The sequence below is a fragment of the Cottoperca gobio genome, chromosome 9 (genome assembly GCF_900634415.1).
Source record: "Cottoperca gobio chromosome 9, fCotGob3.1, whole genome shotgun sequence".
NCBI classification, from domain to species: domain Eukaryota; kingdom Metazoa; phylum Chordata; class Actinopteri; order Perciformes; family Bovichtidae; genus Cottoperca; species Cottoperca gobio.
In genome coordinates, this window is record NC_041363.1 from 10203702 (window position 1) to 10226406 (window position 22705).

The window sequence follows — 22705 nt, forward strand, 5'->3', positions numbered from 1 at the left end:
AGGGGGAGGGGGTTGCAAGAGGTCAGTGAACAGCTCTTTGGGAACATCAAGAGGAAGTACGGCAGGAAGGACTCCCAGAGGATGCTCTGTAATCCCCACAGTGCTGATACACCTTGGGGAAGACAGCCTGAGAAAGGATCGGAGAGCCCGACTAATTCAGAGGAGAGGCAGAAGTACAGGCAAGAGGAGACAGCTGAGCGGTTCCATGAAGAAAGAGAAGAAAGAAGAAAAGACGAAAGAGAGCGAGCGATAGCTGGGAGGAGAGGAGATGAAGAAGACAGAGGGATGCCCATGCTGACAGAGGAAGGGAAAGGAAGAAAGAGGCGGAGGAGGCCTTCTTTTGACGAGTCATTTTCTGTAGAGGAGCAATTACAGCAGCGGCAGGACTCTGACACTACAGAGAAGCACCAGCCTGGGCCCCCAGAACCCAAAGTAGCACATAAGATGGAGACTCACAAAAATGATTCTCGACTTTCAAGTCACACTGATGTCAGTAGAGAGAGGATAGAAAAAGCAGAGAGAGCCGATAAAGGCGATAAAAGAGAAAAGGGAGACAGGGCAGAAAGAGGAGAGACCGTTATAAGCGGATATGACCCAGACTCAGCTTTGAGTGCAGGTAGAATGAAAAAGAACCCGGTGGGTCGTCCTAAGACCAGCATGGACACCCTTAAACACAGAGATCCTACTCACAATCACATCAACAAAGTCAATCTTAACACAAACCCCAGACTCCCTAGCCCAAACCCCAGCCCCAGTCCCAGGAGCAGCATCAGTCCGAGCCCTAGACCCAGGGCTAACATGAGCCCCAGTCTCAGCCCCAGACCCCGGGCGGCCCTGAGTCCCAGCCCCAGCCACAGCACCAGCTCCACAGCCAGTTCCAGACCAACCAAGGCCAAGGACAGATGGTCCTACCTGAAAGCTAAAAGCCATGCCAGCATCACATCACCCCAGAGAGACAACCGGGGTAGCCCCTCGACCTTAGCTGACCCACCCTCAGCCTTCCCCATCACCCCCTCTAGCCCCCTCTACACCAACACTGACAGCCTGACCGTCCACACACCCATCAAGAGGAAACGAGGACGCCCCAAGAAACAGCCGCTCCTAACAGTGGAGACCATCCATGAGGGCACCTCCACATCACCTCCGAGCCCACTGGCACAGGAAACATCTGCAGGGCTAAACCGTAGGAGGAAGACACACACACTAAACACATTAGTGCAAATGACCTCCACGACCATCAGCGGCAATTCTAATAGTCTGAAACTAAAGCGTGGCAGGGGCCCATCCAGGCCAGTGAATAAGATGAAGCTTGGGAAAATGCAGAGCATCCTGAATGAGATCCTTTCAGGTTCCAGTCAGAACGGCGCTCTGGCTCTGAAATCATCTTCTGCCCCTGTTACCTCAGCTATGAGTGCCATGGCCTCCACCATTGAAGCTCGGCTGGGAAAACAGATAAATGTCAGCAAGAGAGGAACCATCTACATTGGTAAGAAGAGAGGGCGGAAACCCAGAGTGGAAACCCAAGGCTCCAACCTTCCAAAAACCACTAGGGACAAGCCCCCCCTCTGTGTCTCCACATCCAGTCTCTATGAGAGCCCTGTAGTGCCTTCTGTCACCTTGTCTCCCAGCTCCAGTGCTCCATCCATAAGAACCAGCCACTCTGATGCCACTATGCCCAGTTTGCAGCCCATCTTAGCCCTGCCCTCCAAGGCACCAGGCAGGAGCTTCCTCTCTGGAGGATGGAAACTGTCTCCTCCACGCCTTCTGGCAAATTCCCCTTCCCACCTGTCAGAGGGGGCATCAGTGAAGGAGGTGACCCTGTCTCCCATCAGCGAGTCCCACAGTGAGGAGACTATTCCAAGTGACAGTGGGATTGGGACAGACAACAACAGCACCTCAGATCAAACTGAGAAGGGCCCTGCCTCTCGACGCAGGTGCAGTACACTGCTTCTTCATTCATATGCTTTTGATGTTTTGTATTTCAGACTGACATTCATTCAAAAATGTGGTGGTTTTAATGTGATTTTATATTTCATCTTGTGTTGACACAGGTACTCATTTGATCTGTGTGGTTTTGAGGCTGCGGAGGCAGCAGCCCTTGAAGCATCCAACAGAGGCAGCAGAGCACGCTGTGAACGGCAAGTAACTGCTGTTGACAACTTCCTGTCACAGCAGGAAAAGAAGCAAAAGCATCATAGACGGAAGAGGAAGTGCCTACAGAGCCGGGATCATCTTCACTTTCTCTCTGAACTGGAAGAGGTTAGAAACACTATAATAAATGATGTGTGTAATCTTTGCCCAAGCTGTGTAATGTGTGCATTGAATAACGTGTATTTTTCTAAATGTCTCCTCTCGGTAGGTTGTGGTAAAGCTCCAGCAACTACGAGTGTCTCACAGACGATACACCTGCTACCCCCAGCACACATATCCCTCCATATTCCGCCTCAACTTCCATCATTACTACCCTGTTACATACGACTCTTACCCCTGTGACTCCAGCTCGTACCTTCGCAGGAGCGCTGATCTAAAGGCAAAGAGGAGACGCGGCCGTCCAGCCAAAGCCAGCGAGCCAATCACATCGAAGCTGCCTTTTGTTCAAGGATATGGTTATCCACTGGCAGGGGGAAATTACTATGCAGCACCGTATGCGATGCCTTACGCACCTCCTTTGAGTCTAGGCTACTTTCCCCCTGCTACACCATTCTACCTGCCCCACCACTCGCTAGGACCTGCACCTCCATCTCCCTTCATGAGGCCTGCGGTCCCCCCTCCGAAGGCTTTCCACTCCAGTGTACACTCAAAGCTCCAGCCAGGGGCCAAGCTTCGCAGCGCCAGTGGCCCACTCCAGGGGCCCTCTGTAAGAGGAGAGGGCCTTGGATCCCTGGTTAGTGGTAGTGCAGGTGGTCTTGCAGGGGTTCGTCTCCATAAGAGGAAGCACAAGCACAAACATAAGCACAAGGATGAATCCCTCCTCTCTCTGCGAGACCGGCAGGAGTTGGGTGGGCTCTTCAGCGGAGCTAAGACCAATGCACGTCTCAGCATGCTGAGTGACAGGAGGGACTTGGCCAGTCAGGGCTCTTCAAAGCATCTGGAGAAGCAGAGGGGCAGCGGTAGAGTCTCAAGCCTGGGATCCAGCTTAGGGATGTTTGAGTCTGACCAGCTGTCCACACACTCTCTCGCTGACAGCCAGTTTCACTCCCGTCAGACTCGACAGCCAATAAACAGCTTCATGAGCAGCTACAGTAGCCAATCGCAGCGGTCGGAGACAGCTTCTGACCTTTTTTTGAGTTCACGGGAGGACGAGTGCGGAGGGAGGAGCAGGAAGACGAGGCTCGCTGTGTTTGGAGATCAGGGCTTAATGTCATTCCAAACTGCCAGGCAGGAGCCAGGACAGATGAACAACTGCTCCAGTCCCTTGCTCACTGGTAAGGACCACTTCCATTAGGATTACCTGTTCATTTTTAAACTACACTCTGTTGTTTATAAAGGAGTGCACTGCCCTTTTGCCATGATCAGAAAGCATGACAGCAGGAATGATTTTGCAGCAGCACGGTAAAATGTATTGCTTACTTTCATGATGTGTTGGAGGGTTGAGGTTAGCCCAAACTGCAATAACCACCTGTTGCTTGCTTGTCTTTATCTAGCCAGTTCACTTATGGCCAGACTTCCTGTAGCTACCTGTCAATAAAAGCTATCCATGGTTCACCTGTGGAAAGCTTCTGATATAAAGCATCAGCAGGGAGCGTTCGGTTGGCATTAACAGTAGATTAACACAGCAATGGACATCATAACAGATCTGATTGCAAGGCAGATCATAAAAACTATATCTGTTAGTGAAAGTAAATTGGAACTGACTGTGACTTCTACTATACACAGGAGATAACACTGAACATAGGGAGTGTTTTAAAAATGTAGCTTTCTTTTTTAGTCCCCTGCGTGACCACATATTTAGCCAACATAATGTTGACAAAGCTAAGGCAAGAGTAGCTGCGTGCTCATCCAGTGCTCCCTGCAGTGAGAGAACACTGGATGAGCATACTGCACAGTAAAGCACAAGATGCTACACTTAATGCGCTTTTAATGTGTAGCATCTTGGTGTTTTAAGACAGTTATGTATAATCTCAACCTGTGAAGGTTGAGAACTGTTTACATCGCTAAATCAGGAGCATGTTTGCAAAAATAATTGGTGTCCAATATATTATTCTGTTCCCTAGTGATAACAGGCTTGTTATTTGCTGGCGTAGAGACTTAAATCACATATTTAATCAGAGTCCCCATTTTAAATGTAGATGACAGCATCCTTGTCAAGGTGATTCCTATTTAAAAATATGCTATGTACAGCATTATCGGGACTTAAAGCGGACAAAGACGCAGGGTGGCCCTAAATTCTCACTTCCAAACTAATGTGCATTTTGGTACATTCTGTATTCTGCTGTCTTTGAGCACATCTGGCTGGGGATAGAGAGAACGTAATGCATGGATGGAGACGACTATAATTCACCAATCTCTCCTTCCTCCCCTCCCTCCCTCCCTTCCTCCTCTCCTGCCAATGCCTTTGCCAGAGATATATTATTCACACAGTGTGATTTATTTTCTACAGACACGCCGTAAAAGGCCCTTGCCTGTGTTAAAAGAGCTGGCTGGCAGCCAGGGGTTTAATGACTGGGGCCTAGTCCAGTGGTGGGGAGGAGAAGCCAGGGGCTCAGTTAGAATACACCCCCCCACCCCAAGGGATCTAGGACGGATGACTCATATACACACTACCCCCCCCCGCCATGTTATCCCTCCAGAGTTGTTATGCCTCTTCTACCTTCCATGTCCTTCCCTTTTCCCCTTGTGCTTCTTCTGCAGTTCTTGCCCTTGCTCTCCTCCTTTGCCTCTCTCCCACATCCTTACTCTGACTTCCCCGTGTTCCTCTGCCTCTGCCTCCCCCTCCCCCTTCTATCTCTCTCTTTCCTTCTTCCCTTTCTCTTTCTGCTTTCCCCCTTGGTTCCCCTCCCCCTCGTTCCCCCATTACCCTCTCTTTTCCCCATTCTCCCTGCCCCGCCTCACTTCACAGCTTTAGCCCAATTAAAACACAGGCGCGTGTGCATACGCATGCATGCCGCAGAACCATACATGTACAAATGCACATGTACATATACACCTACTCTGATACACACACACATTCACACACAGTTAGACCCATCCACAAGTTGATACAGATGCAACATTCATTTTATTGTCTGAGCATGCAACTGTGTTTGTAAATTTCATTCATTCCTCAATAGAACTAGTTTGTAGTGATTTTGTGTGTGTGTGTGTGTGTGTGTGTGTGTGCGTGTGTGTGTGCGTGCGTGTGTGTGTGTGTGTGTGTGTGTGTGTGTTTCTTCACTAATCAGCAGGTCTTACTGCAGCTGACAGCAGTCTCTCACATGCATATTTGCATAAAAGCAGGTCATCTTCTACTGAATTAGTGAGAATAATTTTGTTTGTGTCACATGACTTGTTCAAACACATGCATGCACTTTCATGCAGCGAAACACTCACTAAATGATATACACCGAGGATCATTTGATCCTGTCTGAAACCTTGTCTGTGAGCATGTATCTCTGTGTAGTAGGGACTTCCTACTCCACAGAGAAACAGGTCCTCAGTGCTATACGGCCCCTCACACTGCTGAAGGTCACTGGTTTTATGTTCCGTGTATGCAGCTCATAAATTTCTGCTACTTTGTAGTGTGTGTGTATGTGTGTGCGTATGTGTGTGTGAGAGAGAGCTGAGTGTGTGCACACTTCAGCGTAGCTCATAAACTACTGCTACTTAGTGCTTTCTGCATTAGACTAATTTCACTGTCTGCCCTGAATTCTTGAGCAACAATAGAGTGAGATGTTCCACTGAGTTTTAAATGGAGGGCGGTCAGACTTCGCTTTATCTTCCCTTACTCTTAGTTCATTAGCCAACTCCTTACCATGGAGATATTACCCTCAGAAACTCTTAATTTCCCCTTCAACAGTCACGTTTGGTTTCTTTAAATGTAAAAAATAAACATATTGTGTGACACTATCACAAATATATTCTGCATCTGCCTGTTGCAACGTATTATTACACAAAAGTGAATTATTCCATGTTTTATGAAACAAATTCTCAATGCGTTTTTAAACCTTACCCTGCAATCTAGCTACCGCCATATTAGCTGTATAAAATTCCGAGCTGTTTTGGTTTATTGCAGTGATCGTGTGTTAGAGCACTGCAGAAACCCGCTACATTGCATCAGCAGGATTCTGGAGGGAAGGCATAGAGGAGATGCTTAGGGAATCCAGGCATAGGAGTAAAAGCTCAAGAAAAAGAGACCAAGCATGTTGTCTGCACTCTGCTTGGGGACTGGTGGCTGATTGTGCTTTTCCTCCATTTTGGCTGTGGCTCAGTCTGAGCCCTGGGAACAGTGCCCAGGCAGAGAGGAGGGGGGAGCTAAGAAACGGGACAGAGATGGGAAACAAAAAGAATGACGGAGATGGACCAAGACCAGGAAGTGGTTTCTGAAATAGAGACGGAAATGAAATGGTGCAGTGTTACCAGTTTAATTGAAAATTAGAGAGTAGCATATTGCCGCCCATGAAGATTTGAGTGGAAAAGAGAATGAGAGTGATGGGGAAAAGGGGAAAGAGACAGGATAGAACAGCGTGTAAAGGGCATGCTGCCCAGTTCACCAGTGTGAAGGAAACAATATGGCTCCAGTTTCTTCTGCTCAGCCATTCTGAACTGCTGAATTCATTATGTGTGCATGTTGGGCATGTGCGTGAATGCATATGTGTGTATTTGTGGCTGTGTGAGTATGTGCATGTGGATAAATGTGGCAATATGTGTGTTTGTAATTGTGTCTTTGGCTTTTTTTGGCAGCCTTTGCTCCAGATGCACAGGGTTGTTATTGTGTAGCGACATATAAAATGGTTGAAGGAGACATTTCTGTGGGTTTCCTGCTAGCAGAATGGGATCTCCTCCTCTCCCCTCTCCTCTATGCTCTCTAGTAGACAATTACAGGATAGGATCTGCTCTCCTGGCTCAGCTGTGCTTTGAAAGGCTTACATGAATATGTCAAAATTAGCAGGAAGCTCTTGAAGGAAAAAAAAAACAAAAAGACATTCTCACCAGGAGCTAAATTGGCATGATGTATTTCCTGGCCTTTCCAAGGCTGCTTATTTTGACTGACATGCTAGCATGAAAAACCCTGTTCTCTTTATATACTTTGCTCTGCTATTTACCTTGTGATGTCTCACCTCACTCATGCAAACTCTCTCTTCTCCCAGATGTTCCCAGTAAGAGGCGGTATAAGCGTCGTGAGGTGGAGCAGATCCAGAAGGACGTGAGGAGGATGCATTCTTTGAACTTTGAGCATGTGCAGAAGATCCTCCGTGCCAAGCGCCTGCAGCGACAAGCCAAAACAGGAAACAATGTCGTCAAAAGACGGCCTGGACGGCCCCGTAAGCAACCTTTAGAGGAATGCGAGCCGCCTAATAGGAGGGCGGAAGATCGGGCTGATGGTCGGGGTTTGGACATGTTTGCCGGTAGGAGAGGTGATGGGAGGACTCTGGGGATGCCTGTCCTGGAGAGGTGTGATGACCTGCCAGGTAGGCAGAGTCTCAGGCCAAGCTTGATCCCCGAGCCCCTGGAGTTCTCAAATCACGATTCCATCTCAGCAACAATTGAGACCGTGGTGCATCAAGCGCGATCTGTGCTTCCTCTGGCCAAAGGGGGGAAGCGCAGAGGCAGGGCCCACAGCAGGGACGAGTTATGGGCTCCTTCCAGTCAATAGACCTGCAGGAGAGAGCAACTCAGTAATCGAACAGAAAGCAGTTGTTGGAGTCAGTGCTGTTTCAGATGCAGTGCCCTTACTTCTGGGACTCCTTGGTGCACTTTGACTTGTTTCTCCTCTCTGATTTGTGAGGACTACAGAGGGTCAGTGGAGAAGCAGGAGGAGGGAACACTTCCAGTACCATCCCTCTGCTTGCTAAACCCAACCAGACATGAGCCTTTCAAGGATTCGTTGGACCTTCATTTACAATGGCACTATATGGTACTATTTGATACTGAATCTGATGCTATAAAAGTGTGTGGTACTTATGATAGTGTAGGATATTATGTGATTCTTTATGTATCTGATACAGTGATGTGTATGGTACTTTATGATACTGTCTCTGAATGTGGCTTTAGCCATATATTTACCAGCAAGGGGAGGGGGAATGGTTAATATTAAACTGTGCAGCTCTGCTTATTTATGCCTGAGGAAGCTTGTCAAAGACATGTGGGATAAAACAGCAGTAATTAAGCCACCTTACCCTATTACTTACTCCCACCCTCATCTGTACCTTCCTTGTTTTCCTGCTCTCTCAGAGGAGTAATTGATACTTGCTGGAAGCTCCACACCCCTGGTCCCCCTCCCCGCTCGACACTCACCCCAATTCTTTAGCCCTCCCTGGTGCTTGCCGCTCAACTTCATCTCCCTTTGTCCTCTCATCTACTCCCAATCATGTTTTACTTCTCCTATTGCTTGTGCTCCCTCAACCTTCCTCCCTGTCTCATTTAATTCTCCCTCCCTGCTCAGGCCTGTCCTGAGCAGTGACATAAAGGCAATATGGTGGATGAGACTGTCCCAGACTGTACATAGAAACAAAGTCCACTGTTGCCTGCCTTGTACAATGAGAAACCAGCTCATAGACATGTACTGGCATACAGTATATCAAATAGTATTGTTGTACCATAGACAATGAAAGTTGTGTATTGTTTTATAACCAAAAACAGACATGGGTGCGACTCAAAACAAGTTTGTTTTCAGACAGAAAGAACCACATATATTCATTCATTCACTCATAATTGTGTTTATATCCAGGGGGCATTGCATACAGGAGGAATATCAGGTGTGTTTTTGGTAAACCTTAAAATTGGTTTATTGCACTATGAAAAACCATACACTTGCATCAATCAAATGCAGCACTTACATGCTTGTTCCAGCCTTATGTTTTGGCCTTCGATGGTGTGGATATCCATTCCAGAGAACACGCATTATTTTAATCAATTTGTATATGCAGGCTGCGCAGCCAAAAGCGTCAAACCGAAGCCCGAGTCTGAATCGTGATTGGACAGTTCAGCTGAAGAGGGCTCACAGTGTTTTGAAAAGCTAATCCCAGTCTTTCTACGTAACATGATTTTCAATCCATATCCTTTGGAAATATTTTTTGGAAAGTAAAACCAGTATTTAGATTTAGAAGCCAAAGTCTCAGTATTCAGTGTAAGGATGTATTATTTAAAAGAATCTAAATCAGAGTTTGACAAACTCTCCATCATGTTGGCACCAATGTAAAGCATTCCTATGTGCACTCTAGAATGTAGCCATCTTGGAATTTTTGTGTCAATATGTCAAGCCTTTGTTAAACTCTATCGACAGTATATGTGGCTTTGGGTAGTGGTTGGTATTTTCTCAAACACGTATTTCAGAATATAAGCAATGGATCAGTGTTTCTTTGGCAACTTCGTTAAAGTTTTGTTTCAGGAGATTCCGTTTTCTTTGGGTTGGGTGGGATTCTCAGTTGCAGCAGTTCAACTTGTGCCTTATGTTTCTTTCTCTCACCAATTACATTTTACCTGAGAAATATCAAGTGGCAAGAGTGCCCCAGAAATTGATCCAAAATATTCATGATTGTGCATTTGACGCATGTGTCTTAGTCATCAGAACCCTGACACTGCCTGTGTCCCTTCACAGCTTCCATAGTCAGCATCCTCTGTCACAGGGCACTGAGCCTGTCTCCCAGCTACCTCCTAGTTTTCTGACCCATATCATCATAACAGAACTAGAAGGGCTCGACTGGTGAATATAATATGATATAACTGTATTGAATACACACCGTGTACTGGCCTACATACTGCTTCACAGCAGTGGTGGAAGCAGAACGTTCCACTGTATCAGATGTGTTTCTATCCAGAGATATTGATTGTACTCAATGTCCCCGATATAATTGAAGATCATTTACTCTGCCCAGTATTTAACCAGTTATTTACAACATATAACCGGTTATGTACTTGGCAAAGGAGGAACAGAGGAGGTTGTCATGGAAACCACGTTCTCCTACATTGTTGTTTGCTATGCATCAGGCCATGCCTGGCGATGACCTTAAAAGGAATTTCTGTTCTGGGTCCACCCTTCGACAAAGAGAAATAAGTGGTCTTATTTAATGAATAAAATAAATTCATGTAACAAGAATTGTGAATAATACCAGTAATAATTTGTAATAAGTTGTGCAGAAAGTGACTATCATTTCATGAAAACTATAGTTACTGCAGCTCTATGCAGTACAGCCTTAACCAGATGTAAAACTACAGTATTGAAGTGTTTGTTGTAAATAGTGTTAGTATGTCCATCCTGCATGGATACCGGTTGGCCTCAGCTATGCTGGGACTATCTCCTAAAACCACAGTAGACCTTCTCTCTCTATTAAGACTGCTCTAGACCCAAGAAAACGTACAAGACATAAATCTACCCTAATTGATTTTCCTATTCGACAAATTCTGCTGTACATTGACAGTCATCGTTCCAGTCCGTTAAATTACACAGAATGCTAAAATAATTTGCCTTATCACACCTTTAAAAGTTCTTGGAGGATAAAAGCCCCACTGTAGTGTACTCGACCAAAAATAGGAATCCCCGCTGACTTGCAGCTATTTTGCCTGCAGCCAGTCGGGGCAGTGCAGTAGCAGGAAGAGTAAGCAAGAGGGTTGTGTGTGGGGGGAGTTCTCAGAGGAAATAGCCAAAAATACACTCGCTCTAAAGTTAGTGTGCTTAACCTTGCTGTGCTAGATGACTTTCGGTGGGTCTGCAGTCTGTTGTGGTGAAGATGAGGTCTAGATGTGTGGTCCGTGAGGTGTAGAGACTACACGCTTGGCAGCTTACTCCATCCTGTGGTCAGTCAGCGCGGTTTCTGATGTAAGAGTTAAAGACCCCAGGTGTTGTCTGTCCTGTCTGTCTCTCCTACCAGCCAATGCTCCGGTGCCTTCTAACACTGACAAGTATTGTCCTAATCCAGAGCTTTCACTCTACACATAGACTGCAGAGGGGATGTGGCTGTGAATAGGGTTCAAGGTCACTGTTGTTGTATTGTATTTAGCAGCCAATCTGGACCAGTGGCTACAGGACGCCCCTAAGCACTGATGTAAGGATCTTTTACCTTGTCTTTGGTCCTAGCATCAAGGGCAGCGCAGCGGTGTCAGACCTTACATCAGTGGTTGGGGTGTATTTACTGAAGTCCACACTTACCAGTTCACTACAGTGGCTAGAATGGAATATAATGGCACCTAAATTTTGATCACCCCCCACCCCCCATTCCCTTTGTAGTATGCTGTGATGAGTGTCCTACACATGGAGTGAGGGGTCACGTGAGACAGAACCTCATAAATGTACATGTAGTCATCCTCACAGCATATGTTACAGTTCTAAGCTATAATGTTGTTCAAAGCTGAAACTGCAGATGAAGCATTGAGAAAACCAATAAATGTACTTCTTTAGAGCACAAAGTGAGCTCTTCTAACAGTGTGGGCATATTTTAGTTTGTATACATAGTGTATTTGAACCTTTTTCTAGAGTGGGTTTCCTTTATTTGCATGCTCAACTTGATTGTATGCATAAATATTTTAGACAAGCCGAAAGTTGAATTTCAATTGAATTTGGAGCAAGACTTGTACATTGTTTGATATGTTTCTTTTTGTAATGAATTTTTTAATTCATGAAGCATTTTTGTACATTGTATGAATATTAAAAACTGCAAATATTTGACATATAGAGTAAATACTAGATGCGCATGCATATGCATATATCCTTCACAGTATGTATGTGTAAATGTACACATATATTTTGTATTTGCATTTGCTGGCATACAGATATATGTCTTAAGCACATATATACATGCAATATATATGTATATCCATGTCCGCTGGCATGCTTTTGGTCATGTTTATCTTTCATGATCTTGTAGGTTCATTTTTCATTTTTATTTTTTTCTCTTTCCTCAGAAAGAAAAGCTCATTCTTTTGCTACCCTTCTGTTGGCTGGCAGCGTTGAGCACTTATTAAGAAGAACTACAGTTGAAGTTGTTCATGTTATCCATTGTGTGAAATAATAAATGACTTTATTGACAGCTGATTGTGGCACATATTTTCTTCTTTCTGGTTAAGATTGTATTGAATTTGATATTCTGCTCTTCTAAAAACTGCTTTGTCACATGCCGAGATAAGGCCGATAAGTGATTTTGTGGCAAGAGCCAGTGTGTGAGTGTGCAGCATGCATGTGAATGTGTGTGGAAGCGAGATGACAGGAGGGTTTGCTGCACTGTTGGTGCTGAATATCAGATGGTCTCAGTGAGGGAGTACTGCCCGACAATGTGGCTGCTTCTCGTGGTTAAAAGAGAGGGAATCCTCTCATTAGAATATGCTACAGTTTCACTCAGTCACGCTCTCACACACGCATACACACCTCTTACTCTCGTACTTGTTCATTAGCCAAGCCTACAGCTCTAAATCCTCCCTGCACTAGCCCATCAGTGTCTGTTCTAGGTGGGCTGGGCTGCAGGCTGCTCTGTTATTGGACGGAGCAGAGAGGGAAGTGTCCTACTATTGGCTCCTGCCAACTAGTAAAATTCTTCTGTTACCATGGTTGCAGGGTGAGCTGCCCAAATGTGTCTCAAGCTGCTTCCACGTGATCAGCGGTAAAACAGCTCCGTTGTTTTGGAGCGAGCGGTGCCGCCCGACCAGGCGGGAGCGCTACCCTTGGCGCTCGAAATTGTCACCGAGTTCAAATTATTTCAATTTTGACCTCGATTGCCGCTGACCTTTTAAAAATGCAACCAATGAGATAACAGCTGTATGAAGCGGCACATGCACGCAGGGGAGGTAACCATAGAAACAAAACTAACTAGCTGCCCTCACTGCAAATCTCTACCGCCTACCTCACGGTGAGAACGTTTCCTATCATGTGTGTATCTAGTGGTGCTGATGGAACTGAAGGCACCCCCCTCTGATGGAAGTCAGGGCTGCACCCCAATCACTCTCTACTGATGCCTGTAAATGAGCCCACATGCCCCCACTCCACATCCAGCACAAAAGAGAGGATGAGATAGATCACCAGGGCTGTGATCACGATGAAACAGCACAGCAAAGCACATCCTGCAAGAAGAATGTACTGTTCAGCCGGTGCTGCACTTAAAACGGGAAAACAGGATCATCAATCTGATGTGTAATGTGTGGTTTAGTGTCAAAATGTAGTTTCTTCCAAGACCGTGTTGTCCACTGCACAAACTGCAGGTGCAGAGATTGCAAAGAAACATTTACAATACAATGAGATGAAAGGTGGGGATGAATCAGTGATCGTTGAAAGATCGAGTGAGCACACCATAATTCCAGTGACATTATTCAACAAAACATATGAGCCTGGATCAGTTATAGATGGAGGAATTCTTAACAGCACATATATATTTGAACAATTTCACATGGCACATGGAAATATAAAGGTACAACACATGTATATTCCACCTGGTCAGTAGATGGAGCCCCCACGCTGGACAAAAGAAATTAACTGAATTGAACTGTTCCAGGTAGTTTTTTGCATTATTCTCTTGTTTTCTTATCTTCTGTGACATATGTGCAAGGCAGAACTTTTTCAGTATGATTATAGAAGTGCATTAAGAACGAAATATTTTCAGAATTGGATCAGTGCTATGATGTGGTATCTAGAGATACCGGCTGTGATGAAAGTGTAATGGTGGAGGTTGTACTCAGAAAGCGTAGGAGGAGGATAGGGCTTATGAATTGTGGCGCTCTTCTGCAGGCCTGTAGGTTTACTGTTCTCTAACCTAAACAACCTGCCTTTTAAGGAAAGTGTTCCAAAAATTTGGGAGGATCTTCCTCCCAATCTTCTGTGGACCAGAATGAAGGGTATAGGGTTGAGGGAACGTCTAACGCATCTAAAAAATATGCACGGTCTGAGTTGAAAAAGAGGTTGACTGATGAAAATGTTTGCGTCTCCATACGTCACATCATATCTCCTGTTAAGAGATGCACATGGAGGCATAGGTAAAGACATTCTGTACTGTAGAGAAACATAAATAGTCATCCCAAATTGCACACATTTGCTCATGATAACCATTTTCCTTATGTTGATGTGCAGTATGTCTAATGAAAAGCGATAACTAAAGCAGTAAAGTTTTGCTTTGTTTTACTTGTGTTGTCAGTCTGTGCTCATTTGTCTGTAAAGAGGAAAAGGTGTCACATGTTGGTCAAACAGCCCCAGATAAGAGACAACAAGAGACAACAGTACTGGACACATTCCAAAAACCAGACATTCAACCACAGCCCAACCACAGCCACTTGCATCCCTAACATAGCTGCGAGCTTTGAATGAGATTTGAAGTGTATCACAGGTGGAGTGGGTGGGCCTTTAGTGATTATACTCTCAAATTGGTGATTCTTCCTCCCAAATTCTGCCCACTTTATCAAACCTGCATAAGTCAGCGTTGTACCACAGCATATTTCCTGGTAGCACATTCTCAAATACAAAAGGAGAAGTTTGTGGAAATAAATCAGAGTCTGCTTTGTTGTTGGTCTCCGCCCAGTTTTGCCAACAAAGTACTTAAACTGTTGTCATACCAACTAGCATCTTTACTTTTGGCAATTTATCTCCATCTCTATGGCAACACTTTCACCTATGAATTATTTGAAAGCTCTGCCTTTGTACCTCTGGACTGGGGTTTTACTGTTGCTTCTGATTACATTATGATTAGCTCTTTGCAGTGCGTTTTGTGTGCACAGCATGGTGTGGAGTACACAAACACTATGAAGCCTCAGGAAGTATACAGAAGTGTCTTTGCAGCATCATTTGTACCATTTATGCCAAGTTTTCCTTTTTTGTTGTTGTTGTTGTTGTTGTTGCTTTTCTGGGCCAGAATGTCATCCAAATGTCATCTTTTATTAAAATATATAAATGTAGTTGTATAGAGCCGTCGCTGTGACCACTCGATTCCTAAGTGTCTCTTCAGGTACAAAAATAAGACATACGACACATTTATATAGCTCTACATATACATGTCAGCATTCAGTCAGTTGCTACAATACAAGGTGCACATCAGCTCATCAGTAGGGATAACCACACACACTATTTTCTGCCATTGGAATTTTGGAGTTCAGTATTTTGACCAAGGACACTTCAACATGCTGACTGCAGGGGATTGAACCAATGTACCCTCTAACCACTGGACGACCACTCTACCGCCTGAGCCACAGCTGCCCATTGTCTATCTTAACAATACAAATTTGAGTCATGAAGCATTTGATTGCCAATGAACATCAGTGACTACTGCTACAGAAACATTAGGGAGTCATTATTTCCAAAAATGAAAAAAAACTGAAAAATAAATGTCTGACAAAAAAGGGAGAAATTACCCCTCATTCAAGGTGAAAAGCAAGAACGTGCTGCTCAAGAATTTCACTTCCTGCCAAACAACGAGACAGCCAATAGGATGTGTAGTCAGTTATAAATGTACTTGTACTTATCATTTTCTACTACCACCACCATCTCCATTATTATTTATAGAGTAATGACTGTCTTGTATTATCCCTCCTATTAACATCTCTTTATCTTATTTTATTATCAGTAGATCAACACATTGTTTTTGTTTGTCTTGCATTGTAAAAGCTAAGTCACATCACAACACTAATTTGATTACTTGCCAATAAAGCCTATTGTATTGAAATAAATTGAATGTTTGAGGCACTTCCAAAGCTACACAGACCACCAACAAGCAGACAGAGCCATGCTTTTACAACAGATAGTCATGCAGTGCAGGACAACTAACCAGGAAGCCTGCTGTGTAACCAAGCATCCCTTCAATTTATCTCTGTTGGTGTTTTCAGAGGATGACTATTGCTTGTGTTTATGAAGATGGATAGAGCAGGAAACATCTTAACTCTCTCCCTCCTCTCTCTTTCCCCACTGCAAAGTGACGGCAACGATGGGAGACACCATCTGGTGGTAAGATGTATCAGTGCGGCTCAAAACCCTCATGTCACTTCCACAGGACCGAGAACATCATCACTCACTGTCGTCAAAGCGATAAATATGACAGCTACACAAATGCAGTTTTCCAGTTTAAGACGAAGGAAAATGAAATGTTTTTAAAAAGCTGAATGATAACAATGTGAACTATGACCTCAAGCAGTCACACCTACACACCCCAGTGCTTTATTCATTGATCCACCTCAGAGATCAGTGCAGGAATTACTGTAGCTGAAAGTTGGTTACGTCTGTGTGTGGCGCATAGAAAAAAAACCCACCAGAGATATGACAGAATGTGTTCTGCATGGAGCTGGCCACTGTTGCCACGGTGACAGTGTGACTCATGGCAGTTTGATTTGGATTTAGAGCAGTGCCCCACTATGTGTGTGATGTGTGTGTGTGGATGTGCATAAGCATGTGTAAAAATGCACCTATCCGCATATATGTAAATACATGCATACAAAGGCTTAATTCTGTGAGCTGGTGGGATTAGAAAGAAAATTTAAAAAAGGGAGAATTTCCTTTGCACAGTAGTGGAGAATAATTGTCCACCTCTCTCATGTCCTCGGTCACAGATAGAGCCTTTGTTAGCAGATTGGCTCTGCCTTAGTCTTATTAATGATGCCAACACTTAGGTAATGTGCCTTTTTGATGAGAGTAGGCCACTTAATCTCTCTATTCAGGCTCCATCTTGCACACACACACTCACTCTCTCTGTTTCTCTCTCACACACACACACACACACCTCCCCCTCAATCCTCCTAATAAGCTGTCTCTCTGTCTCCTGTAATTTGGCAGACGAGTCTATTATATGATATAGTCATATTTTATTAATGGACCCCCGTAGCGAACACACACAGCCCTCAGTGGATGAGATTATGTGACGCACAGGGAGCGTGTCTCTGTGTTAAAAAATGATTTCAACTCCTCGGTTAGTTTTCATCTGCACCGTTTGTCTGCTGTGTTGTTAGTATTGGGCTGGAAGGTAGAACCACAGGCGTTTCTGCTGAAGTTGGCACTGTTCCTCCACACTTCATTTCACTACCATCCGTTTAGTGATACCATGGAACAGTGCAGCTTCAAAAGGCCGTTCAATTATTGAGTTAAATATTTCGTGGAAATATTCTCGTCTCTGTCTCTCTCTCTCTCTCTCTCTCTCTTCCTCAGTGTTGTGCAGATAATTCATCCCATATGTTTCAGCAGTGCCAGGTTTTTCAAGCTCTGTGGTGAAGTACACTCCTCCAAAACTAATTTGCTCAACTACTATATTGCTTAAATGATATATTACCTAACAGATTCTGTTGTTTTTGCATATCTGCAGTATTATTATAAAGTGTATTTACAGTTTCTGCGTGGCTAATTACATCTATACATGTACGTTATTGAGTAACAAGACCGCAGCCATGCTAGCAGCTCTGTGAGACTGCTGTACAACATGCTCAAAATGACAATGCTAACATGTTTATGTTAAGCAGGTATAATGTGGAGCGCCTTGGGAGCAGGGTGGTTACAGCGCATGCCAAGTTACAGCAACGTCCCAGGTGCGATTCATGTTGGAACCTTTGTTGCACTCTTTCTGTCTCTCTCTTTCTCTCTCCCATTTCTACACTTTCTTCTATCAAATAAAAGCAAACATGCCAAAGAAAATGATCTTTAATCCTAACATGTTCTAATTAGCACTAAACAGAAAGTACAACTGAGCCGGATTGGATCGTTGTTGGTTTTACAGGTTCTGGTCCAAAACCAAAGTATTGGATAAATTAGGATTTTGACCTGATGGGGACACTAGAGCAAAAGTGAATGACAAAAGTTATCAAGTTCATCCTTAGGGGGACATAAATGTGGGTACCAAATTTCATCAATCCAATATTGGTTAATACATTTTACTGGGGATCACCAAAGCCACTAGGATTCATCATTCATCATGAAAGCCTGTAGCACCTTTCCTGGCAGTCCTAAAGCTGTTAAAAAACTTTAATCTGGACCAAGGAAGTGTAAAAATCGATAGATATTGTTGATATATCCCCAGAGCCATGCTGCTAAAAAACTACAAATAAGAAAGATACATTAGATTGATTTTATATTTTTTCTAGATTGTGTTTGTGCAGGATGTTGTTGACTGATATTCATTTGTAGCGTTGATAGTAATCTTTGGATTTTGCTGTAAAATACCAAAAAAATGCCAGCAACAGGACATTTAATGTCTAAAATGACAAATCTCCTAATGTCCCTTTGAAAATCAACTCTTTATATGACAATATCCATTCTCTCTCTGTCTTTTTCTTACACACACACACACACACACACACACACACGCATACACTTTTGCGAGTCTGGAAGATTCTGCGTGCTGCGTACACTACAGAATATGAAATAGGTAGCTTTTTCAAATTAGCATATTTATATAATCTATCTTTTGCAGTGAGGGCAGGTATGTATGCCATTAAACCATTGTTCACTAGTTCATTAAGCACCTTTGACAGAGAGTTCTGTGTTAGAGTAAACAAGTCATTATCCAATATGTACATACCATCCTATTAAAGTTCATCTGCATCACCCAGTACCCTTTATAATCTGCCGTTTCTAATCTGAATATAAACTGAGGCAAGCAGTCAGCACAGGCAGGACCACTTCTCTAGTTGTCTGGTCTTGTTAGAACAGATGAATGGATTAAGTTCTTTATCAGACTGTTTTACGGAGTTCTTTCCCTTCTTCTTTTATACCTGCAGTGGCTTGTCTACAGCCGACGACAAGGAAACATTATCTGATTGTTGGGAAAAAGACAAAGATGATAGAATGTTTATTGCAATACCTGTATGTTTGTGCATGTAATGTTATCCAAACAAATCTTCTTCGCATTTCTGAACAGATGTGCCTACATTCTCACGCCTGAATGTGTGCATTTGGCACGGGTGTGTCCACTTAATGAAGAAGAGTGAAGCTTTGAGCTGTCAGGTACACGTAAAGGCTTGACACTGTGTGACAGTCAAGACTAACACGCTGAGAACAAACGAGTGATTAGAGTCAGCAGACTGAAACTGAGTGGCTGCTCATTAGACGCATGTTGACAATGTTTGGTTACGTGCCAACATATAGAAATGTTCTCAGGCAGTCATTAGATAAAAACACCTGTGCCGATACTTTAGTGTGTCAACAGAAGGGTGTGTGAGAGAAAGAAAAAAGAGAAACAGTTCCCTACCTCTGGCTCAGGACCCCCCAGTTGGCTTTGAGAGAAAAAAGGTTTGCCAACCGATTTAAGTTATAATGGGAAAAAACTGCATTGCATAAATTCATGATCATGTTTTTAATCTTTGTGATAAAAGCCCAATGTTTGAGAAATAATGAGTATTTACAGCCCTACGGCTTGCACCAATTATTAATGAAGTGAAATGGCCTGAAAAAGAAAAGAAAAAGAATCGGTGGTAAGTTTAGTATTTGGTTCCGCAAGAGTGTGTCACGTTGTCTTTTGGGGTCCAGAGGTAGAAAACGCTCGAGTGCGGCTGCTGTGGAGAACAGTAGGTACAGTCTGACCTCTGCTGCACCTCTGTGTGGAACCAGCGGTGCGTTTTTTTTCTCTGTCTGTTTCAGTTCCAAACCTCAGAGGCACATTACATAACTACACTATTATTTTTCCATCCTCTGCCTCTCTCTGTGTGAGTAAAAATACAGATCCAAACAAGGCAACGGTAATGACTTGCTCCTCTCTTTTGATCAGTCTATTTGTCACACCCTGTCTCCATATTTTCTGCTTTTTGTTTTATTCTCTGCCTTCCCAACTCTCTCTCTATGTCGCTCTTTTTCTGTCCCACCACAAGTTGGTTCGCGTTTGCACCCATGTGGTACGCTAGCTTTCCATTAGTTAATTTCCCCTGCTTTGAGAACTCACTTGCGTGTTGCGTGTGTGTGCGTGCACACTGTATGAATGTGTGTGTGTGTCTCTATGTGAATACAAGTGCACATGTGCGTGTGTCTCCCGAGTCTCAGAACAGTATTATTGTAAACATATCATTTGATGGGGAGAGTGGTTCAGGTTGTTGGCCGGCTGCCCTGCTTTCATTTGGAACAGAGCTGCCAACATCTGGACTGCGTCAACACTCACTGACAGTGTGTGTGTGTGTGTGTGTGTGTGTGTGTGTGTGTGTGTGTGTGTGTGTGTGTGTGTGTGTGTGTGTGTGTGTGTGTGTGTATTGGGGTCCCTGCCTCGGCCCCAGACGCTGTCAGACATTGGATGGGGAACAGATTTGTTCAGATTAATCAAAGGTGTAGTATTAATAATAGGAGCCCTATTCCTTCATGCCTCCAGGCGGCCATTTTAAGAGCCTGGGAGAACAGCCTCGCATCCTCCAGGACGAGCTGCAGTCACACACAGGCCGCGTGCAGGTACATGCACACGGCCAAGGATGGGCTTTCGAACTAAATAGTCTCAATTTAACACAAAAATGTGGACACTTACTAGATGAAAAGAATCCTTTTCCTTGTTTGTTAGTCGCTTCACACACTGTGAGGTGGAGTAACAGTGCAGTGTTCCCTGCAGGATCTTGGATTTGATGCCGTACTAATGTAAGAGAAGCTCAAATCGGAATCTGTGGCCACCCTGGATGAAAAACCCACAAATCCAACAGAGACATATAAAGTATGTGGTATTCAGTGAGAAATGTGCAGCAACCTCCGTCATTCATTTATTTAAACCGAGGTCAGGATGTGCAGCTACCAGAGGCTCACAAAACCTTCAGAGACACAGAACACATGTAAGTGCTGAGTGGGACTACAAGAGAAGAAGACCATTATTCATTTATGTAAACTGTATGATTGCTGTTTATGCACACACAGCGATGATGTGTATGTTGGAAGAGAGAAATATATTGTGTGTGTGTGTGTGTGTGTGTGTGTGTGTGTGTGTGTGTGTGTCACTCAGCATGTGCTGCCTTTGCCAATGCTTCACTATCTCAGATCTTGTGGCATCTGTGCCAGCCAAAGCATCTTCTGGGAAAGTTTGGAAATTGGAAATGTGTGAGAGAAGAAATATTTTTTACTATAGGCAAGTTATTTTTAACATCTGCCCCATCATGCCCCTTACAGTAGTTTCAACTGTTATTTGTGCAAAGACGAGGCTAGGGTTTCCTTCCTTTTGTGGTGGAGTAACTACATCTTAAAACACACACACACACACACACACACACACACACACACACACACACACACACACACACACACACACACACACACACACACACACACACATCACACAAGAACTTAATAATATTGTGGCTTTTGAAACCGTGAAACAAACACTTTGCTCTCCCTCTCACTTTCTTTCCTTACCAAACTTTATCTCTGACACCAGTTTCTGGGTTTGTGTGTAAGCATTTTTGAATGTGGATATGTGTACGATGCCCTATGAGTGAATGTGTGTGTGCACTGCTGTGAGAAGGGTTAATAATCTCCCCTTTAGCTGAAGCTCTGTCCAGCCTTCTCTGAGTCAACCATCAGTCTGGGCTGTTGGCTCTGGCAGGCCATCTGATCCGGCCTCACTGGGCTAAAGATATTTGGGTGTAGTGAGCACTGATGTTATTGCTGAGCTCCGGGTAGTTCTGGGCTGAGATGTATTTGGGTTGGCTGGTTGAGGGATGAAGCCTGTTTGCCTACCGGGGCCGAAGACTCCGCAGGGGGCCTGCCTAATCTGCTGCACCAGCCGACAGCTTAATTAGTGTTTCACTGCTGCACTCACATACAGTCTGCACACACACATTTTCTCTTTAACACACACACGCAGACACACACACACGCTGGGGCATAGCTTGTTAGTCTAATAAAGAGCCATTAGAAGGTTAAATGTGGGTCTCATTAAATATTAGTCATTTACTAGCATGCATAATAAGACTCTCTTGTGTGATTCTGATAACTGCTCATATTGCTGCGAGAGTGAAGACCACAGTTGACTCATGCGATGCTAATTTACCATGCCACAGCCTGAGATTTGGCCCGTCTCCTGCTGAGAGCATAAACACCAAGAGAAATGGATACAGTCACTTCCAGTCTGTATCTGAGGGCTTAAATGTCATTACACGATGGTGTCTTTATGTTGTGGGTGCGCTCTACACACTGTAAATTGTTTGAGATGATTTTGACGAGCAGTGATCCAAGGGGCTTAAAGAGGAAGAGCCTTGAGAAGGATAAGCTGTGTGAAGAGGGGTCTAGATTAGCTTGAATGGATTTGGAAGCTCTCGTGGAAGCTTGGACTAAAGGCTGTATTGAAATGTCAGAGATAATAATTTTACTTCTCTGGTTTCTGAAGATCCTAATGCCTCTACCATCTGTTTGAGAGCAGAGCGGTGGCCGTCCATCAATGCAAGAGAGGGAGAGGGAGAAATTTGGCACACCACAAAGATGCGTTTACGTGCTCTTTCCAGCCCTCATCAAGCTCCATCTGATCCAAACAGCGCTCTTGTCTTAACTTGGACTCTAATAACATTATTCTCCTGGTCACGGCCACATACAAAACAGATGAGCATGAGCCATAAAGGGGGAAATCAGTTTTCAAAAAGGAATTAAAATATTGAAGCTGCCAATGTTTTGACTTAGTGAATAAAGCCTCCAGGCAACTAGGGTTGGAGGGAGATAGAGCAAGAAGCTGTG

At 44.2% G+C, this 22705-nt stretch overlaps 1 protein-coding gene across 1 annotated transcript in view; it reads left to right on the forward strand.

Moving 5' to 3' along the window:
- The window catches only part of setbp1 (SET binding protein 1), a 34985-nt gene extending 22821 nt beyond the window's left edge, over window positions 1-12164 (forward strand). The window contains exons 4-7 of the mRNA XM_029439494.1: window positions 3-1934; window positions 2052-2259; window positions 2360-3425; window positions 7287-12164. Coding sequence (XP_029295354.1) covers window positions 3-1934; window positions 2052-2259; window positions 2360-3425; window positions 7287-7792 — 3712 coding nt within the window. The 3' untranslated portion in view covers window positions 7793-12164. The remainder of the gene's footprint in view (window positions 1-2; window positions 1935-2051; window positions 2260-2359; window positions 3426-7286) is intronic.
- Window positions 12165-22705: the final 10541 nt, after the last annotated feature.